Below are 19,946 nucleotides of genomic sequence, written 5' to 3'. Positions count from 1 at the left end.
ACCGCATTTGAACTAAATTATATATATATATATATATATATATATATATATATATATATATATATATATATATATTTATTTATTTATTTATTTATTTATATATATATATATATGCGCAAACATCATTTTATTTTATTTATTATAAAACTTGTTTACTTTTCAGCTGGAATTTGTATATGAAAGTAATTAATGTTGGGGGATCATTCACCGCACACACGTACCTCTGTCATTTTGCACTCCTTTCTAACTATGTCTCCCTCTACATTCTTCCTTGTGTTTCCCATCTTCTTCTTCTTAATCAAATCAAACGCCGCATATGAAGATGTTGCACTATTATTTGAAAATAACCACTGCCACCCTCCCTCACCCTGCAAGAAAGGAGTGGAGATTAAATATCCTTTCTGGAGGCTGGACGACAGTTCATCAACCGTGTGTGGCTATCCTGGTTTCGGCATCGATTGCTCAAACCCAGATCCTGACTTCCCCCTTCTTTACCTTTCTGATGATTCTTTTCTCGTCAAGGAAATCAATTATGATGAGTTTTCAGTTACTCTTGCGGACGCTGATGCATACAAAAAAGAGTGTCCCAGGGCACGCCACAACTTTACTCTCACCCAAAAATCTCCGTTGCTTTACGACCATAAAGATTTGAATCTCACTTTCTACTTCAACTGCACCAAAAATCCTCTTCCTGCTGCTGCTGGAGGTGCCGCCTATCCTATCGACTGCTTAAATAAGTCAGACCGAAAGGCGTCCTACTTGTATGTGGGAGCTTTGAATCCGTACAATTGGGATTGGTGGGGAATTTGTGAGGCCAAAGTGGAGACGACGGTGATGGAAACAGAGGTAGTTGTAAATGATATTGGATGGTTAGCTAAGAACATCGGCGGAGCTATGAATAGTGGGTTCATGCTTCACTGGCAGCCGTTGGGCGATTGCGGCCATTGTGAGATCCCCGACGGGTGGTGCGAGCAGGACAATCATTCTTTCGGCAAGTTTTTGTGCTTTTGCGAAAACGGAAACGTCATCCGTGATTGCCCTTCTAAAGGTATGTATCATTCACGTACTTCTTTCATTCCCATTCTAAGGGTACGTAACGTACTTATTTCATTCCCAACCATTTCTTTTTAATTTTTCTAAAACATTCATTCATTCTGTATGCCTAAGCTAGCCCGCAACTTGCATAATAGTTTCTAGCTATTCCCTTTTCACATATATTTTATCGAGTCAAATATCAAAGTGAATTATTATTGAGTCTAGTTGGTTAGTTCTTGACTTAAATATTCAACAACACACACTGCACGATAAGAATTTACCTAACATTTCCGATACGGAAAAATACAAATTAGTGACAATCTATATGATCTGTGCGTATGGTGAGGACTGAGGAAGCTAGCTAGGCAGCTGTCATCTCCAAATTAAAAAGGATTAGGTTTGGATTTTGATGGGGCCTATGTGGAATCTAAAAGGAATGATGGAATGGAGGAGAGTGATTTCCATGCCGGTAGTATGAAGCTAATTGAAGCATGTGCTCTATCCATGGATTGCACATTAATGTTTATTTACTATATATGCTTAACATGTCCCTCACGTGTGCGGGCCGTCTCGAAGTAACACCTGTGGCATAGGATTGACTCATACTAAATTGAATGATGTGCTCTATCTCAACTAAAAACCTAATAGTTGGTTTGCACATTAATGTTTATATGTTATATATATGCTCAACAAAGCTGATATGTGGATTCTGTGTTACGGGGATAGTTGGACTTTTAAAACGTACAAAAAAAAACCTAAGCTAGCTAGTACAACCTTGCAACTGCTCTACATTAATAAATAGGAGACGTCTTTCATTGATTGTTTCAAACCCAATCACAATATCTCCTGCTCGGGAGTATATATTTCCACCTTGTCTTTTGACTCTAACCACACTGCAAGTAAATTACCTATAGTTGATTAGTTAAAACCCAACATGACTGAGATTCAAAATTTTGACCTTCCAGTTATATTTAAACTTTCCTGTTTTGTTGGGAAAGAAGTGAATCATACATGTAGAAGGGCAATCAATCAAGTGAATCATAAATATAATTATGTGACTTTATTAATTAATTTGTAGGACAGGCTAGTCTTTTTATTATTATTATTATTATTATTATTTTTTTTTTTGAATTAGGGGTATTGAGTAATATATTACAATAGTAAATTTCAACTTTTTAAAACTTTTTGTCTTGTTCCTCCATAAGTTATAATTTCAATTTTTTTTAAAGAATTAGGGGTATTGAGTAATATATTACAATAGTAAAAAGTTAAGGATTAAAATAGTTATTAAGAAATAATTGAGTGAATAAAATGCATTTTTAATTTTACAAAGGCTTTGTTTGGTAAAATAGTTTGTCTATCAACCAATTTTCACTTGTTTGACCACCATTAATTGTTTGACTTAGTTAAATAACCAATATGAGTGATTAATTAGTTTTTTGTAACAGCTTATTGCTCCAAAACACTAAAATTCAAAAAAGTGATCAAAGTAACTGTACTTTTTCGATTAGCTTTTTAAAAAAGTCATTTTATATGTAATCAGTTATCAACTAGTAAAATCTACTAAATCAATAAGCTAATAACTATTTACCAAACGCCCCAAAACCTATTATTGAAGTGCTCTGATACTTGCGGGGTGATGTGAAATCTTTCATTGCCTAGATTAAAACCAATCACAACATAGCTATAACTGCCAAGTGAAGTATTGAAAATTTTTTTTTCACTCTCTCTAAAATCATTCAACTTTAATGGAATCATTCTTGGATCCACGAACTTAAAAATCGTTTGGATTGATTTCTTTACCGCTAGTACTGTGTACGGACAGTTCATCAATTCAATTTGAAAATCAACACTTGCAATCTAAATACGTTTACAAGAAAGTAAAAGAACAAATATAAATTATTGTTACTAATAATTTTATTTTAGTGGAGGTAAAACACATATTTAAATGCAAAGATAGTTGTTTTGGCACACTATAGCATCGTTTAATAATTTGTTTTGCCTTTTATTAATTTTACAGGCAAAAGTGTGGGAATGAAGATTGGCATTGGTAATTAAACAAATATTATATATATACTCATTATTTTGAAGATGAAGAATTGGATTCGATTCATTCCAATTCTGAGTTAAGCATTTTCGCAGGCATAGGTGGAGCTGCGCTATGTTTTGTGGCATTTTGCACAATTCTGTATGCATATTGTCGACGACAAAAAGGCTATTCTTCTGGGAACGAACTTGACTTGCAAGGCTCATTCAACCACAGGGGCTGTAATGGAGGTATCTCAATTTCCCCTTTCCAATATTTATTATTATTATTGAAAAACAATACACTTTTTGATAAATATATAACAGAGCAGTCGACAAATCAAAAAGATGGCAGTAGACTTTTGTTAATACATTTATTTGAATTGAATCGTGAAATTTTTAGTTATTTCCTCTGATTGCTTTGTTAGGAATATTTAAACAAGCATCTCAAAAAAGAAAAGAATATGGGAATCTTGAGGTGTTTATGGAGCAATATGGATCTTTAGCACCTACGGTTTATAGTTTTTCAGATATCAAGAAAATGACTAATTCATTCAAACACAAACTTGGCCAAGGAGGCTATGGAGAAGTGTATAAAGGCAATCTTCATAACGGTATTCATGTTGCAGTTAAGGTCTTAAACTCAACCAAAGGGAATGGGGAAGAATTCATCAACGAGGTGGCCAGCATTAGTCGCACCTCCCACGTTAATGTTGTCAATCTTCTAGGATTTTGTTGCCATGGTACTAAAAGAGCTCTGGTTTATGAATTTATGGTTAATGGATCCCTCGAAAAGTATATTCATGAAAATAGCATTCATTTGGGATGGGACAAGCTGTATGAAATTGCTCTTGGCATAGCTAAAGGGCTTGAATACCTGCACAAAGGTTGCAATACTAGAATTGTGCATTTTGACATAAAACCACACAACATTCTTCTTGATCAAGACTTTTGTCCCAAGATATCTGATTTTGGATTGGCAAAACTCTGTGATAATAAGGAGAGCACCATATCTATGTTTGGAGCTAGAGGAACTATTGGCTATATTGCTCCAGAAGTGGTTAGCCGGAATTTTGGAACCGTATCACACAAGTCAGATGTGTATAGCTACGGAATGATGGTTTTAGAAATGGTTGGTGGAAGAAAGAATGTTAATGATAAGGTGAGTCATAGTTCTGAGATATACTTTCCCCATTGGGCATATCAAAGGCTTTTGCTAAATGAGGATTTAAAGCTTCAAGGGCTTAGAACGGAAGATGAAGAAGTAATTGCAAAGAAGATGATACTGATAGGATTTTGGTGCATTCAAACAGATCCATCACACAGACCATCAATGAACAAAGTTATTGAGATGTTAGTGGCTAGCTTGGAAAAGCTTGAAATGCCACCAAAACCTTTCTTGTATTCATCTTCACACTCAGGGGATATTTCTACAGCAATATCACCTATAGTGCCATTACATTCTTTTTTAAGTTCGTCATGCACCATTAGCATGAACATTGATTGATAAAATTAAGCATAATATATATACCATAGTTGATATGAGTTTCCATAACATTTTACAGACCTATATATAATGATCAATTTGAATGTGTGTACATTTAATACATGAATTTAAGTTTCGCTTAATATCATTATTGTTGAAGAATGACTTAAAAATAATTTTGTTGGTTTGTGTAGTAGGTGTGGACAAGGAGTGGAGTGGTGAATGTTGATTTGATTTTGAGTTATATTTGAATTGTTACTTTAAATATTAAAAAAATTGTGTGATATTTTTGAAACTTGATGTCCAAATTGAATAACAATTTGAGGTTAAAATTTATGCAAAACTCACAATAAAAGTATCATAATGTTGTGAATTATGGTGTATCCTTGTATGAATCTTGTGTAATTGTATGCTATAACCCCACATAGAAAAAGAGGGAGAAGAAGATCAAGTTGAACTCAAGAACTCATTATCGGCTTCTCATTAGATAACTGTCAGTATACATATACAACATGGGATAAAAAAGAATATGAAATATGATCTGAGAGAATAAGATAATGGCCATAATATATATATATATATATATATATATATATATACCTGGGACTCGCCAGCCCTTGCCCAGGGCCTGCTCTGTTTATACCTGCATATGGTCTGCATCTAAGATGGCCCTGTCCTATTCTACTTTTGCTGGAGCATCTTTTACAAGTGTGCGTTTACGCCTTTTTACTAACAATGACATTACCAACTCTTCCCATCATTCTAATACATATTTCCTACAATTAATGCTAATCCTACCATTATGCCATATTAAACTTATTCATGAAGAAATTTAATATTTTATTAACTAGTGATGCAAATGCTTAAGTAGTGTTTACATCTATTTGAGTTACTTTTTGTTTTCTGCATAAGTTAGCCCAACCAGATATATTTCTTACTGTGAATGAGGCAATACGCAACCTTGTTTTGATGAGGATAGGAAAATATCTGACGTAACATTAACATAAAGACTGAACAGAAATAATATAGAGGGATAGAGTACTAGACCTAGTGTAACACAAATACTAGAGTCCTAACACTCCCCCTCAAGCACAAGGTTGACTAGCTACACCATTGAGCTTGTCACGCAAAAAGGTAAATCAAGAACTAACAAGTGGTTTAGTAAATAAATCAGCCAATTGATCCTTCGTGGAGATAAAACGAACATACAACTCGCCCTTAGCCACCTTGTCACGAACGAAGTGGTAGTCAATTTCCACGTGCTTCGTTCGGGCATGAAACACAGGATTCGCGCACAGGTAGGTAGCCCCCAAGTTGTCACACCATAGTGTCGGTGCAGAAACCACCGGTAAACCAATCTCCTTCAACAGTGAAACCAACCATGTTACCTCTGTAGACACATCAGCCAGAGCCTTGTACTCAGCCTCGGTAGACGAACGAGCCACAGTACGCGTGTGGAGGTCCTTTTGGGTCCTTCGGGGCTCCAGTCCTACCTAGTTCGTTCCTTAAGCTCGGTTTTTGTTCCTATTGGCTCCCGGTACTCATGTATCATCTCAATTTATGCTAAAGGTAGCTTTGTGTGCGGTTAGTGAATTTAAAGCATATTTAGTCACAATTTTATCATGTAAAGATACTAAAAACGTTGCCAAGCACCCTAATATGTACTCAAATAATGGGTATCTTGGGAGCTTATCAAGTTTCCACACTTTACTTTTTGCTTGCCCTCAAGCGAGACAATCTACCATTAAGCACATAAGCTTCCGAGATACCATCTCATACAAGACAAAGCTCTTGGTAAATCAAAATGGTGGGTGTCTAAGACTATTGAAATGAAAGAAATCTTTTGTGTTATCTACAAAGGATTTTGGTCAGATGTCATTAACTCAAGAAATATTTTCGGGAAGTAAAAACCTTTCGTAGATAAACAATTAAAATAAAGGATCACACTTCTCACACCATTCGCAAGCGTGCAATTCCAAAGTTTTGGGTTCACCTTTCATTTAATCAGGGCCTCTAGCCGATCCCACTAGTGGGAACGATGTGCACTAGTTAATCAACCTTTCCAGCCTTAGACGCCAAAGCCCAACGATGAAATAAGTGAGGGTAGGGACATGGACCACTCACCGCTTTTGGCTTAGTGCGGTCCCTCTTTTCTTCTCACTTCCTAGGATAACGTCATCGAGCCACCCGACTTCACATGGAGCTCCATGCTTTTTCGAAGACAGTGCAATGGGTACCCGAATCCTAGTGAAGCGGCTCACTTCATCTCTTATTTTCTCAATTCCTGGGATCCTTTTATGTGAACAACCGACTCCAAATAAAGCTTTTTGCTTACCGAAGATTATGGTTGAACGCAACCCAGCGAATTGGCTTTCCTCAATTTTAATCTCGGTGATTGGCCTTTTGCCTTTTCAACTTTGCTCCATGCAACCCCTCATGCCTTTTTCTTTTGGGATTAAGGGATTTTTCTCTCTTAAGCTTACCAATAGGCTCACCTTTTGCCCCATGCCCTACCAAGGTTAGTTCAATTTCGGGCCTCGCTAAAATTTATCTTTCTCAAATTAAAAAGTGCACACTCCCACTTCGAGAGATCCTTGACTAAGGTCCTCCATAAATAAGAGGCGAACATCATGCAAGCAGGCAAGGATATAAACTTATTTGGCTCTAAACACTCTCATGGGTGCGAAAAGTAACTTCCTCAAAGATATTTCAAGAGTAAAAAAAAATTTTGGGCATCTAGTCAAAATTCTCTCTAGATAACACAAATAATAACTCTCTTTTCACATTTGCAAATACACCCATTTATCATTCCCAAGAGCTCAACTTTCCAAGTCTAAGCAGATAAGCATATAAAGCACAAAGTGCGGCCTTTTCACACTTTAAAATAAACATCGTCCTCGATGTTTCCATACAGAATAGGGTAAAGGAACAAATAGGGATTCTAAAGATTAGTCGAATAAGGAATCCCTTTCCTTTCCACACTTTGGAATTTGCTCTGGGATATAGGGTTTATGCTAATGATCCTATATAACATGGTAAGCTCAAACAAAACGCATACACAAAGCTATATAAACAAATTTCCCACACTTTGAAAATAAAAAACGAGGCTTAAAAATAGAAAAGGGATAAGAGGTTAAACCAAGTATGCACCCCTCTTTTCACACTTTAGCTTCCATCATAGGTTGGCCTCCGTTATCGATGCTCTATACAAAAGAAATGGTGACACAATATACAAAAAGGGTTTCGGGAGAACTATTCAATTATTATAAACTTGATGGAATATGAAAGCAAGATAATCAGAAAACATAAACATAGATAATTAAGCATTAAAGTACGAAATAAAGCAAAAATTATTCAAGTAAACTAGCAATTATTAAAGTGCGTGAAAAGTAAAGCAGTTTAAACGTAAAAGCATAAAACATAAACTTAAAGCGAATAAAAATAAAGTAAAGGAATTAAAAGCGGAACCCCACGCGTAGGGATCCTAATACATTATTATGTGCTTTTATTATTATTGTTAAACATATGTCCAATATTTATATTTTAAAAAATAATTAACAAATTCTTATTAATTAAAATTTAAGTGAAAAAATTATTTTTTATATTAATCCAATATATAATGCCTACAAATATTATTATCATTGTAAAATATAAGAAAATATATGGTGGATGTATGTGTATGATAAAGTTAATAGAAAAGATAACACATGTTAACGGTAAGGATATTTTATTCAAAAAATTGTGTAGTACAATTCTAAAAACACAATATATAAAATGGTTATCACTAAACACATGGACATAAATAAGGGATATAACTTTGATAAGTATGTTTTTAGATATAGCAAATTAAACCAATACATTTTTATGAGAATAGGGAAAAGATGCAGTCGTTATATCGTGGACCATGTGTCATGGCTGATACTGCAGTTGTGTTGAACGGATACTACAGTTGTGTTGAAATGAAATTGCAGTTGTGTTGAAAGGGAACTGCAGTTGCGCAGAACAGAGGCCATTTCATCCGTCTGTAAATGCAGTTATGTTGAACTGATACTGCAGTTGTGTTGAATGGATACTGCAGTTATGTTGAACGGATGAACGACCTCTGTTCCGCGTAACTGCAGTTTCCTTTCAACACAACTGCAGTATCTTTTCAACACAACTGCAGTATCCATTCAACACAATTGCAGTATCAGCCATAACCACGGTCTACAATGCATTGTGGACCATGGTCCACCATAAAATTTGCGGAAAAGATGAGAGCACCAGTTTAGGACTGCGTCCGTGGCGTTTCATTGAAAGCTTAAGCATCTAACTCCAATTGATAACTAGCAGCATTAGTAACTTTTGATTAGCAGTTATATACACATTGTAGTCTAGGTAGTTCTAAGGGATAATCTTAGCTTCCTTTTAGACCATCCACAACCGTTAATTTTAAGAGGAGTTTTTCAACCAAAAATAAAAAATAAAATAAAAAACTTGAAGGGGGTTTTTGGACTAATGGGTGTGAGTGTTTTAAATTTAATCAATTTTTCTCTCAAAATCATTAAGGATCAAAAATGTGTAAAATATGATAGTCTAAAGGTGTTAAATGGTAAAAAGGACTGTCTTGGACTAAATTTAGAATTACTATCAAAGACAAGAGACCTCCGTTGAAATTAAGTTATTAGAAAAATGATTAAAAAATTGAAGAGATGAAAATGCCATTACCTAAAAAAGTCACACTTGTGTGAGATGGGTCAGATTAACATGTAAATGTCATGCATATATGCGTAAATGTTATACATACTTATATGCTCAAATATTGTAATATGGGATGTTATGGGTTCGAGTCTCATTGGAGGCGATATTGACTCTTTGTGCTTCAATATGTTGAGAAAGTAGTTATGAACAGATACTACATTGTAATAGAGTCAGTAATACTAAAAAAAAAAAGGAACTTTTGAGGAAAAATGTAATACGCTTACATTTTGATGTAAAAATATTATATTTTCCAATCAAAAGTATTACATTTTCCCTAATAAATAATGTTGGCAAGTGTTTGTTACTTATTATATGGGAAAATATAATACTTTTGAGGAAAAATGTAAAAGTATTTCATTTTCCCTTAAACGTATTACATTTTCATATATAAGTAATAAAGACTTTATTCCTAATTAGTGTGAATGTAGATTTATGATTGTGTGAATGTAGAGTTGCCCAGAAATGTGTGAATGTGAAGGTTTCAAATTGTGAATATGGAGTATAGAAATCATGAATGTAGAGTTATGCATGTGTGAATCTGTAATAGAATTAAGAAGTTCTAGCAACTTGTAGCCCTGTAATGTGTGAATGTGGAGTTCTCAAGTTGTGAATATAGAGTTTTGAATGTGTGAATGCATAACAGTGGTAATATAGTTACTAAACATATAATCCTGTAATGTGTGATTGTGGAGTTTACAAATTGTGAATGTAGAGTATAATGTATATGAATGTAGAGTCTAGTTTATGTGAATGTAAACCCAGGTCCACCTTGCAAGGTGGACCTGGGTCACGGCATAACAACCCAATTTAAACACCTAAAATCAAACAAAGATATCCATGTTTTCAAAAAAAAAAAAAAAACATCATAAAAAACACAAGGAATTAAATTACACACACATTAATTACAAATAAAACCCTACTAATTAATGAATTAATAAAAGAAAAACAATTGAAAATCTCAACCATATAAATCACAAATATGGATGCACTAGATTAATTCTTACATACTTCTCATCTAAATAGATTGTCTCATTTGATTATAAATATACAAGGGCTGGATCCAATGAGACCATCCTTGTAGACGAGATCGTGGGATCCCATCGCAATTATCCAAATAGTTGTGATTAATGGATAGAATTGAATTAAAAATCACATTTATACAAGGATATATTAAATACATAAGGGTGGCATTGTAATTTCATTTAGTTCTTTGAATTTGATTATTAATGGAATAGAATATTTTCATAATTTAAAGGGATTCTATCCATGGTAGGAATAACTTCTAGATTTTATAATTAATAAAAAAAATCGTGCATAGAAAAAACTGTCGTTGCCGCCTTCTAGATTGCATACATGGATGAAGAACTCGCCGTAAGTCTTGCTCCTTTTTTTTTATGCGTACAACTTATGCATTTGATCAGTTAGGCGTGTGCAAAACCTTATGTGCACTTATCGGGACAGGTGTCTGCATATTACTGAACATGCACTAGTACAAAATAGTGCGTACTCCAGACGCATATGCCAGAGACGCAGTTAGCCATGAACTATTTGCGTCCGGAGTTACCCCGAACGCAGATAGTCACCAGCTGCGTCCGGAACTGCCCAATTCCGGACGCAGCTGGTCTTTTATATTTTTTTTTAATTAAGCAGCTGCGTCCCAGTTCCGGACGCAGCTGGTAATTTTTTATTCTTTTTAAATAGACTATCTGCGTCTGGAATTGTCTATTTCCAGACGCAGATAGTCATTATTACTAAAAAAATTATTTGATAAAAATTTAAATTTGATAATAATAATAAATACAATATTCCAGGAGTATTTTATTTACAGAAGAAATAGTTACACATTTATATTATTACTAAATGGGCATGCAGTAATTATAATATGATCTATAAGATAATGTATAAGAGAAACTTCACTGCCAGAACAACTGAGAAATTTTCTTGTGTACAGTTCATTGAGAATGTGTGGGCAACTACATGCACTAGCTATTCACACATCAAGTATTCCAAGAAAAAGTTTTAAACATGCTCTGGGATCATACAAAAATTTTCTATATATTATTGACATTACTTCAATTAAACCCTGTCGTAAGTTCATATTGAAATAAAATTAAAGCTAATAAAATGAAAACTCAGCATAGAAGCAAATAATAGTCATGGCTTTTTCTTGATCAAAAGAAATGGGTATTGAAGATGCGTTGTATATAAAGATGCTAGTAAAAATAGTTGTTGGCTCAATTATGCAACAAATGGGTAGAACTAATAAAAAGTTGCATCTTGAATCTATAATTGGAAAATTAATATTACCTCAACTTCTAGTTTGAACTCCGCAATAGCATCAGTCACCAAAGACAGAGGTCTTTGTTCTATAACTTCATCAATTATGCCAAATTCTTTTGCCTCCTCAGGGGTCATGAAATAATCTCTATCCATATTTTTCTGAATTATATCTACTGATTGCCCGTATGTTTTGAGTGACTACAACATGAATTGAAATTGATTTAAAAGTAAACAGAATATAGGAAGCTCTAAAACAAGAGGTACTTTTGCAAATACAAGAATGCACCTTGTACTCCTCGTCTCCTCATAATTGACAACAATAAACTCCCTCGTAATCAGCTTTGTATATGTCGCCCTTGGCAAAAACCCTTGAGTAAATTATTCTCTTTTATTTCTAGTTTTTAATAGAATCAAGGAGACAGTTTGATTAAACACAGAACAGATATAAGATATGAAGACTTAAATAAAATAGAAATGCAAATATGCAGTTCATGCAATAAAAATGATGCTCATAGACCAAACTCTCATATTCATTTTTTACACTGATTTGCAGCATTACTTTATTTATTCATTACTTAGGTGATTTGAATCAAAATTATGAAATAAGGTGGGGAATAAACTAATTATTTACTAACAAATAGTCAAATATTCATAAAGATATTGATCTATGTGTACCTTGTGTCCTTGTTCCTTATTTGAGATCTGTTCTTGAACTTCAGGCTCATGGAGCTTGGCTGGATCAACTCCATTGGCAACCCTTTCTCGCAAATCTCTCAAACATAAATGGGAAAGAAAGTAGAAGAGACAATAATACATGGTCCAACCAAAGACCAAGAGTCAGAATGTAAAAGTGAGGAAGAATTCTCTGCAGCTGTTGTTGTCAGAACAAAAAAGGAGATTCATTTTCACAAAAATGTGAAAAAGAGATTAGAGAATGATTGTGTGTGATTAGATTAACTATTGGCTCTTACCAACAACATGTAGCCAATACGGTTACTAAAAAATGAAAAAGCAACACTAAGATAATTACAAAAACAGCATGCCCTGCACTATGGTCATACCTGAAACAAAAATAAAGACAAGCAAATGTGAAGGAAAATTTTGAGTATTTTTTTATATAAGAAAGCACAACCCATGAAATGGAATTAAATTATGGAATGCTATGATAAAATTAAGGGTTAATTTCACTAAAGTGCTAATTTGCCTTTTGTCCCCCATCCTTAACACCAATGAAGTTAGTGAAGTTAAAAGGTGTTCAGTTCTTGCTTTAGTAATGGATACTTACGCAGCACAGTAAGCAAAAGTAGCAACTATCAAAAGAAGACTGCATATTACAACAAATGCAGGATCATCATGAGCCCATTGGTTCTTTGTTTCTGCAGTCACCTATCTGGTGTGTATATATATAGATAAAGGATCAAGTGAAAAAGAAGTTTTAGGTGAAAAATAGAGTTTAATCTCATCCATTGATTTAGTCCAAATCAATGTTCAAAATGAAGCAATTTAAAAAAAAAAAAAACCAGTGACATTATATGGTAAGTTTGTGTAAGTTAATTATTTTATCTTTTAGGCCTTCAAGTGACATTTTCCCTTCTTATAGAGCACATTGTTGTACCTTACAGTGCACATTGTTATACATACATACATACATACATACATACATACATACATACATACATACATACATACATATATATATATATATATATATATATATATATATATGCATATGTATATGTATATGTATATGTACGTATATATGTATATGTATACACACACACACACAAACACACACACACACCATATATATATATGTATGTAAGTATGTATGTATGTATGTATACACACACACACACACACACACACATATATATATATATCTAAAAACTTAATAAGTCTCAATCAAGGTTATATCCTAGATTTATGTCCCTCCTTTTGTATGCAAATAAATGTATACATTTTACTTTAAATGTTGTACACTTCAATGTTATTGGACAAAATTATCCCTATTACATTCTTATTATACAAAACTAACCTTACACCGTTATAACGCCGTTACTTTTAACTACATCATTATTACCATACACCTATATGTACCATATCTTTTTCCTATTATTTAATTATCATTTTATTAAAATCATTATATAATTAATTTAATGGTTGATTATATTTTAATTAAATTTCTATGAATGGTAAATCATATATGTGTGTGTATAAAAAATATATATTATTTTTGTATATATATAATTCGAATTATAAATTTTAATCATTTGTATTTATTAATGTTTTAATATTGGGCATGAATTTTCGCGCATCGCGCGTACAAAACACTAGTATATATGTATATATATATATATAAATATATATATATATGTATACATAAATATAAATATATATATATATGTATATACATATATATATATATATACACATATATATATATATATAGAGTCATGATCAGGTGCGGTCGTACTCTCTCGTGCAGCCGTGCGGTTCACACCACTCAATGTTACGAAATACACCACTCAATGTTAAGAAACACACCACACAAATATGCACTGTGGTGTGTTTCTTAACATTGTGGTGTGTTTCATTGTGGTGTGTTTCTTAACATTGAGTGGTGTATTTCGTAACATTGAGTGGTGTGTGACCGCACGGTCGCACTGGAGAACACGACTGCATTTGAACCAATATAGGTTATTATTCAGGTGCACACTGATAGTGTTTTGAGAACTTGTGCACCCTCTTGGTGCGTTGATGCTGTTATAATCGGATGGTCCACAGAGTTTTAGTTTTTTCATGCGTGTGGCATGCTTCAGTGCATCCAGGGCCAATTAAGGAAGATCATATTAGGCCCATATTTTTCAAATTTCTTATTTCAGTCTTCTGTTTGTGAACCCCGGCGAACAAGGGCGCTCGAAGTAGTCGACTTTTGATCAATTACGGTAACGCAACTTGGAGGTTTCGGACTACTGCGGCGACGGCATGGTGAGCGACGAGGAGTGTGCGCTGTTACCAGGTAACCACCGCGCCTTTTTGCTTCTACAGTAGACTTTCATGCGTTTAAGCGTTACTGAGTCCCGGTGATCTTGCCGCCCCCGTAACGTCCCTCTGCACGTAACCACCACAGACCGTCGCTACTAGAAGTAGACTGCGTCGCCTATTTCAGGGTGTCGTCCACGGCGGAGTGGCCGGCTACGCGGGGTTATGGTTGGTGTTGTCACGCATCATGGATTTAGTTCCCGAGATGGGTTGTTTATTGGGGGTTTTGGATTGAGGGTATGGGGAGTTCGGGCTTTGGTTGGTGGGTGTCCCTCGTATGATGATGCCGTTGCTGCGGTTATGGCGGCCGTCGTGAGCATCAAAGTTATCCTAATTAATTTTTCTTTACACGTTGTGGACCATCAGTTGGGTTTTGGTTGCTATGTACATATTACACAATAATTATTTTAATGCAGGGCTGAGTTCATTTATTTCTAGCCATTGTGATGACCCTGAAAGCAGTGAGGAATTTCCCACGCCTGATCCCTGCTTCTGGACTCCTGACGTAGCGGACTCATTACGACCGGCAGTGGGTCTCCAGTTCAACACATTAAATGAGGGTATACAATTTTATATGAACTACGGGCGATCGGGTGGGTTTGATGTTCGCCATAGCACTGTGAAGCGAGACCGGGATGGTAATATCAGTATGCGATATCTAGTTTGTAGCCGTCAAGGTGTAAAAGGTGGTGTTGGTAGCGTTGTACCCCTGGTTAATAGTGATAACGGGGGGCCGGCGAAGCAACGAAGGAGGCGAATTTCTAGCAAGGTTGAATGCGTAGCTAGGATCTGTTTAAGACGGGACAAAACCGGCAAGTTCGTGGTTTCAATTTTTGAAGAGAAACACACCCATCGTTTGTGCTCCGAGTCTTCTAGACAATTCATGCGAATCAATAGAACCTTAGATTCCACGCAGCAACCATTCATCGCAAGCTGCATTAAGGCTAATATTAGGACCTCTCAAAGCTTTAGATTATGCAAGGAACTAATGGGTACGTACGGGAATATTGGCGCAACCAGTGTAGACTTTCATAATTTCAAACGGGACCTGCAAGCGTACGTTGGCCATGGCGATGGAGAAATGATCATAAAAAAATTCCACATGAAACGAGAAGCGTTTGGAGGGTTTTTTTTCGATTACCAACTAGATGAAGAGAATAGGTTGGCACGACTGTTTTGGGCTGACCAAGTGGCTCGTGACAATTTTTTGGTGTTTGGTGACGCTATTTCGTTCGACGCAACTTATGGTACGAACAGGTACGCGGTTAGGAAGCAAGCACCAGGTGACTATCTGTGGTCATCCAATTATTTTAATACTGGTTTAATCAATTAATGTTAGACGACATTAGGTAATTATTGTGGTTAATTCAATCCTCCTATATTGACTATAATCATGTGGGCATGATGATGGCGTTCCCAATCCATAATCCTTAATACTAAATGACAGCTTTTGTATAATTTTGTATAATTTTTGACGTTAGTCTTTTTTTTTTTAATATAATTTTGTATTGCTATATTTTTGTTTTAGTACTATCATTCAATGTTTTAATTCATAACGTATCCCAACAATATTTAATACATCAAATATTATTATATTATATTATAAGGTTTGTTTGACATTAAAACTAATAACTATGTGAGCACATGCATGCATATAATGCAGATTTTATATGTATATATGTATAATGATTAAAGACTGAAATTCTAGTCCTGTTGAGTAATGTATAATGATTAAAGACTGAAATTCTAGTCCTGTTGAGTATTGTTTAATAGGCTCGTAAGTTGTTTAATATTAGGGTGATGTGTGTGTTTTATATCTATTTATCCATTAATATTAGGGTGATGTGTGTGTTTTATATCTATTTATCCAAGGTTGTAGAATGGTGGTCGCATGAGGTTTTTAGCTAAGTGCATTTTATTTTTTTATCATTGTTTTAATTAATTAAAGTTATGTGGCATTAGGAGATTATTCTACTTAACTCAATTCCTGTAGATTGACTTTAATTATGTTGGCCTTATGGGGTTTCCCGTGCATTTTAGCGGCCGGTGTACTGATTAATTGTTTTAAGTTGCAGGTACAGTATGGTTTTTGTGCCGTTCACGGGGGTGGACAACCACCGCCGTTGCATCACCTTGGGGGCTGGCTTACTCAGTAGAGAGAACGTGGAATCCTACGTTTGGCTGTTGGAGACTTTCAAAATCGCAATGGGTAGGAGTCCACTATGCGTTGTCACCGATCAGGACCCCGCCATGAAGATTGCTGTAAAGCGTGTTTTCCCTGAGAGTCGGCATCGGTTTTGCATGTGGCACATCATGATTAAGGTCAGCGAAAAGGCTGGGGGTGAACTTGCAAAGGATGAAAATTTTCGCAAGAAGTTAAACAGTATAGTTTGGTCAGACCGAATCCTGATTGAAGATTTCGAGAGTCAATGGGTGGGGTTAATGGCAGAGTACAAGTTGGGTGATGACCGGTGGTTTAGCAATCTTTGCGCTGATAGGATGTTTTGGATCCCGGCGTATTTCCTCGACATGCCAATGAGTGGGTTACTACGGACTACGTCTCGGTCCGAAGGTGAAAACAGTGCTTATGGTAAGTTTACTCATGCACACTCTAGTTTAATCGAGTTTTATATGCAATTTGAGGGTGTGTTGGAAGCTCAACGCCATAAACAGGCCAAACTAGACGCTGAGTGCGAGGGGTCTTTGCCCGATTTTAAAACACCTTTAGCACTTGTGCGACATGTAGCGTAGGTTTTCACCATTACAATTTTCTACGAGATCCAAAAAGAGATTATTGCTACGTGTTTTTTCTGCCGGGTTGTTACCATTTCTGAGGGCGAGGGGTTGATGTTGTATGTCATTAAAGACGAGCACAACACGGTTTACAGTGTCCAATACAAGCTCGCTGATTTTAGTGCAGCGTGTAGTTGCAAGTTATTCCTGAAAATGGGTTTAGTTTGCAGGCATATAATTTTGGTTTTCAAAGATGCCCAATTACAGACCCTGCCACCCCAATATGTGGTTGGTAGATGGTGCAAACACAGCAATGCCGCGCGATGTAGTGAATTGGCTGCCGTGAGCAGTTCCAACGGGTCGCGTATAAACTTATTGTGGGGCGAGATCAACACGTGCGTGGGAATGGTGGGTAGCAACGATGGGCGACACACCCGTTTGTTACAAGTAATGAAAGATCTGACAGCTGAATTCCTAAATGATGGGTCGGGCAGTGATATGGTAAAGGGCAACACCGCTGCTATTGCGACATTGTGTGGTGTTAGTCCTCCGCAGAATATATCCATCAAACCCCCAGCACAGGCAAAGAACAAAGGCAGCGGGAAACGTATCAAAAGCAAGCGAGAGTTAGCTATGGAGGCTAGGGCACGGGGCGAGCGTAAGTGCGTGGCATGTGGTTTATATGGGCGTCATGACAGTCGAAATTGTGTTATTGTCCCACGTGTTCGAACCGATAAAAAGGCCGCCTCTAAACGAAGGTCCAAACAATAATGCTAGCACCAAATTTGGAATCCCCCCAGTGGTCCGATCCCGTTGCCTTTTCGGTGTGCTCGTATTGGTGCACATCGTGAAGTGATTCCTGCAATTGGTAATATTGTTGGTTGGTAATAAAATGTTATGCATTTGTTTTTGTTTAACATTCTGAAGTTTGTTTTGGAGGAGGTTGGTGGTTTTATTTCCATTTTGTTGCATCTGGGTGTAGAGTTGATGACATCCTGGCATGGTTTTTATTGTATTTTGGTGTTGTGTCTGTGTTTTAGGCCCTTCACTATTTTAATTTTTAAATAATAGAATAGACAGATGGTGTTGGATCTGCGTTTTCTGTCCCTTCCCTATTTTAATTATTAAATAATAATTTACAGCTAAATAAATCTGTGTTTTTGTCCTTACCCTACTTTAGTTATTAGATATTAATTTACACATAAATAATTATTGAAAGTGTTACGCCAAGAAGATCACATCCCTATAAAATTAACAAATATGACATATATTTATATATAACATTTGTTTAAATAATGTACAAAGCATCAGTGTGAAAGGGTAAACCTTAATATTTATAATTAATCTTGACCACCCCACCAAGCATCGAGTAGCTATTTATTTGATGCCCATTAGGGTGTTCATATGGTGACCTCCGGTTCGTGTGTTTGCGTCTTATTTTGCTATTTTGGATTGTATAAGGTATATAGATACTAAAGACCCAATTAGAGTAACGGAAATAGTGAAGGTGCCGTGCGGCAGGTTACAAACCCCCTCCTTACACTGTATTTGGTTTAATAAATGGATCAAACATTATTTGTTTCCCTGAAATTTGCCCCAAGCGGTGGTGTTGAAACCCTTTTATTTAAGATGTTTTTAAAAGAAAGCTTGAAATTACAATCCTTTTAGATACATTAATGCTGTAACAGATGGACTGAAGTGATTACACCCTCGTGTGCAGTTCTTTAATACCTTGTGCTGTGTGGTGCACCAATCCTCACCCGTGCTGTTATCCCCTCTACATGCACACCCATTGTATATCGTAGAGCACAAACTCTTAACAAAGTATCGCTGAAATATTGCTCTCCTTCATCCCACTCACACGATGTTCGTGCCCCTATAATAATTCCCAATCAAATAGATTCTAGCAACCTGAAAATATGAAAAGGGTATTTAGTAACAGTGTTCGTGCCCCTAAAATAATTCCCATCAAATAGATCCTAGCAACCTGAAAATGGGAAAATGATTTTTATTACAAGTGTTTAAAGTGGCCGTATGAACAATTTCTTAACTACACATATGTAGCCTCGATTTCTAGTAGTTGTGTAAGATTGTGTAAAATACCTTTAATTTCCAGCATGGTGAGTTGCACCGCTATAGCGCACGTGGTTGATCCGTTCCCCAATATGAGTGACCTGCATTAAAATTTAACCGGGTTACTACCTTTGAAACCATCTCCCCCTAGCAGTACCTAATACTTGAGATCGGGGTATCGCCGGGCCTCACATGCCCCGGTACGTTTGGCAAGAGTACCGTATGTTAAGGTGGCTGCATCTCAGTGAGGGCCCCCCTGCATGGTGGTGGTAGACATTATAACCTCCCTAAATTATTAACGGCAGCGCTAGCATTATGTTATTGTGTTATTCGAGAGCTTGGCCTATTGGTGCTGTTGATTAGTGGGCACGTCGGGGGCCCCGATCACAGTCATACCGCCCCACGCGAGTGGACACCTCATGCATGCACTCATTTGCCTCAGCCATTAGAATGTTGTGCATAAAGCGCCTACGCAGGCAGTTGAGTTGTTCGCGATTCCCTTTTTGTAACCCACACTCCCAACTGCTGCAGG

The 19,946-nt window shown here is 36.0% G+C and overlaps 2 protein-coding genes across 2 annotated transcripts; both read left to right on the top strand.

The window, feature by feature from the left end:
* The first annotated feature begins 240 nt into the window (after window positions 1–240).
* Window positions 241–4,665, top strand: LOC116006163 (LEAF RUST 10 DISEASE-RESISTANCE LOCUS RECEPTOR-LIKE PROTEIN KINASE-like 2.1). Its single transcript, XM_031246448.1, has 4 exons — window positions 241–1,048; window positions 3,056–3,085; window positions 3,178–3,312; window positions 3,489–4,665. The coding sequence occupies exons 1-4, from the start codon at window positions 250–252 to the stop codon at window positions 4,565–4,567; spliced, it is 2,043 nt and encodes a 680-aa protein (XP_031102308.1). The 5' UTR covers window positions 241–249; the 3' UTR covers window positions 4,568–4,665.
* A 12,790-nt stretch (window positions 4,666–17,455) lies between these two features.
* LOC116010853 (protein FAR1-RELATED SEQUENCE 9-like) lies at window positions 17,456–18,112 on the top strand. The gene has a single exon (XM_031250352.1). The coding sequence runs from the start codon at window positions 17,456–17,458 to the stop codon at window positions 18,110–18,112; it is 657 nt and encodes a 218-aa protein (XP_031106212.1).
* The last annotated feature ends 1,834 nt before the right edge of the window (window positions 18,113–19,946 follow it).

Source organism: Ipomoea triloba, chromosome 2 (assembly GCF_003576645.1).
Source record: "Ipomoea triloba cultivar NCNSP0323 chromosome 2, ASM357664v1".
Classification (NCBI taxonomy): domain Eukaryota; kingdom Viridiplantae; phylum Streptophyta; class Magnoliopsida; order Solanales; family Convolvulaceae; genus Ipomoea; species Ipomoea triloba.
Note: the sequence above shows the minus strand (reverse complement) of the source record. Positions and strands in the feature narration are given on the sequence as shown.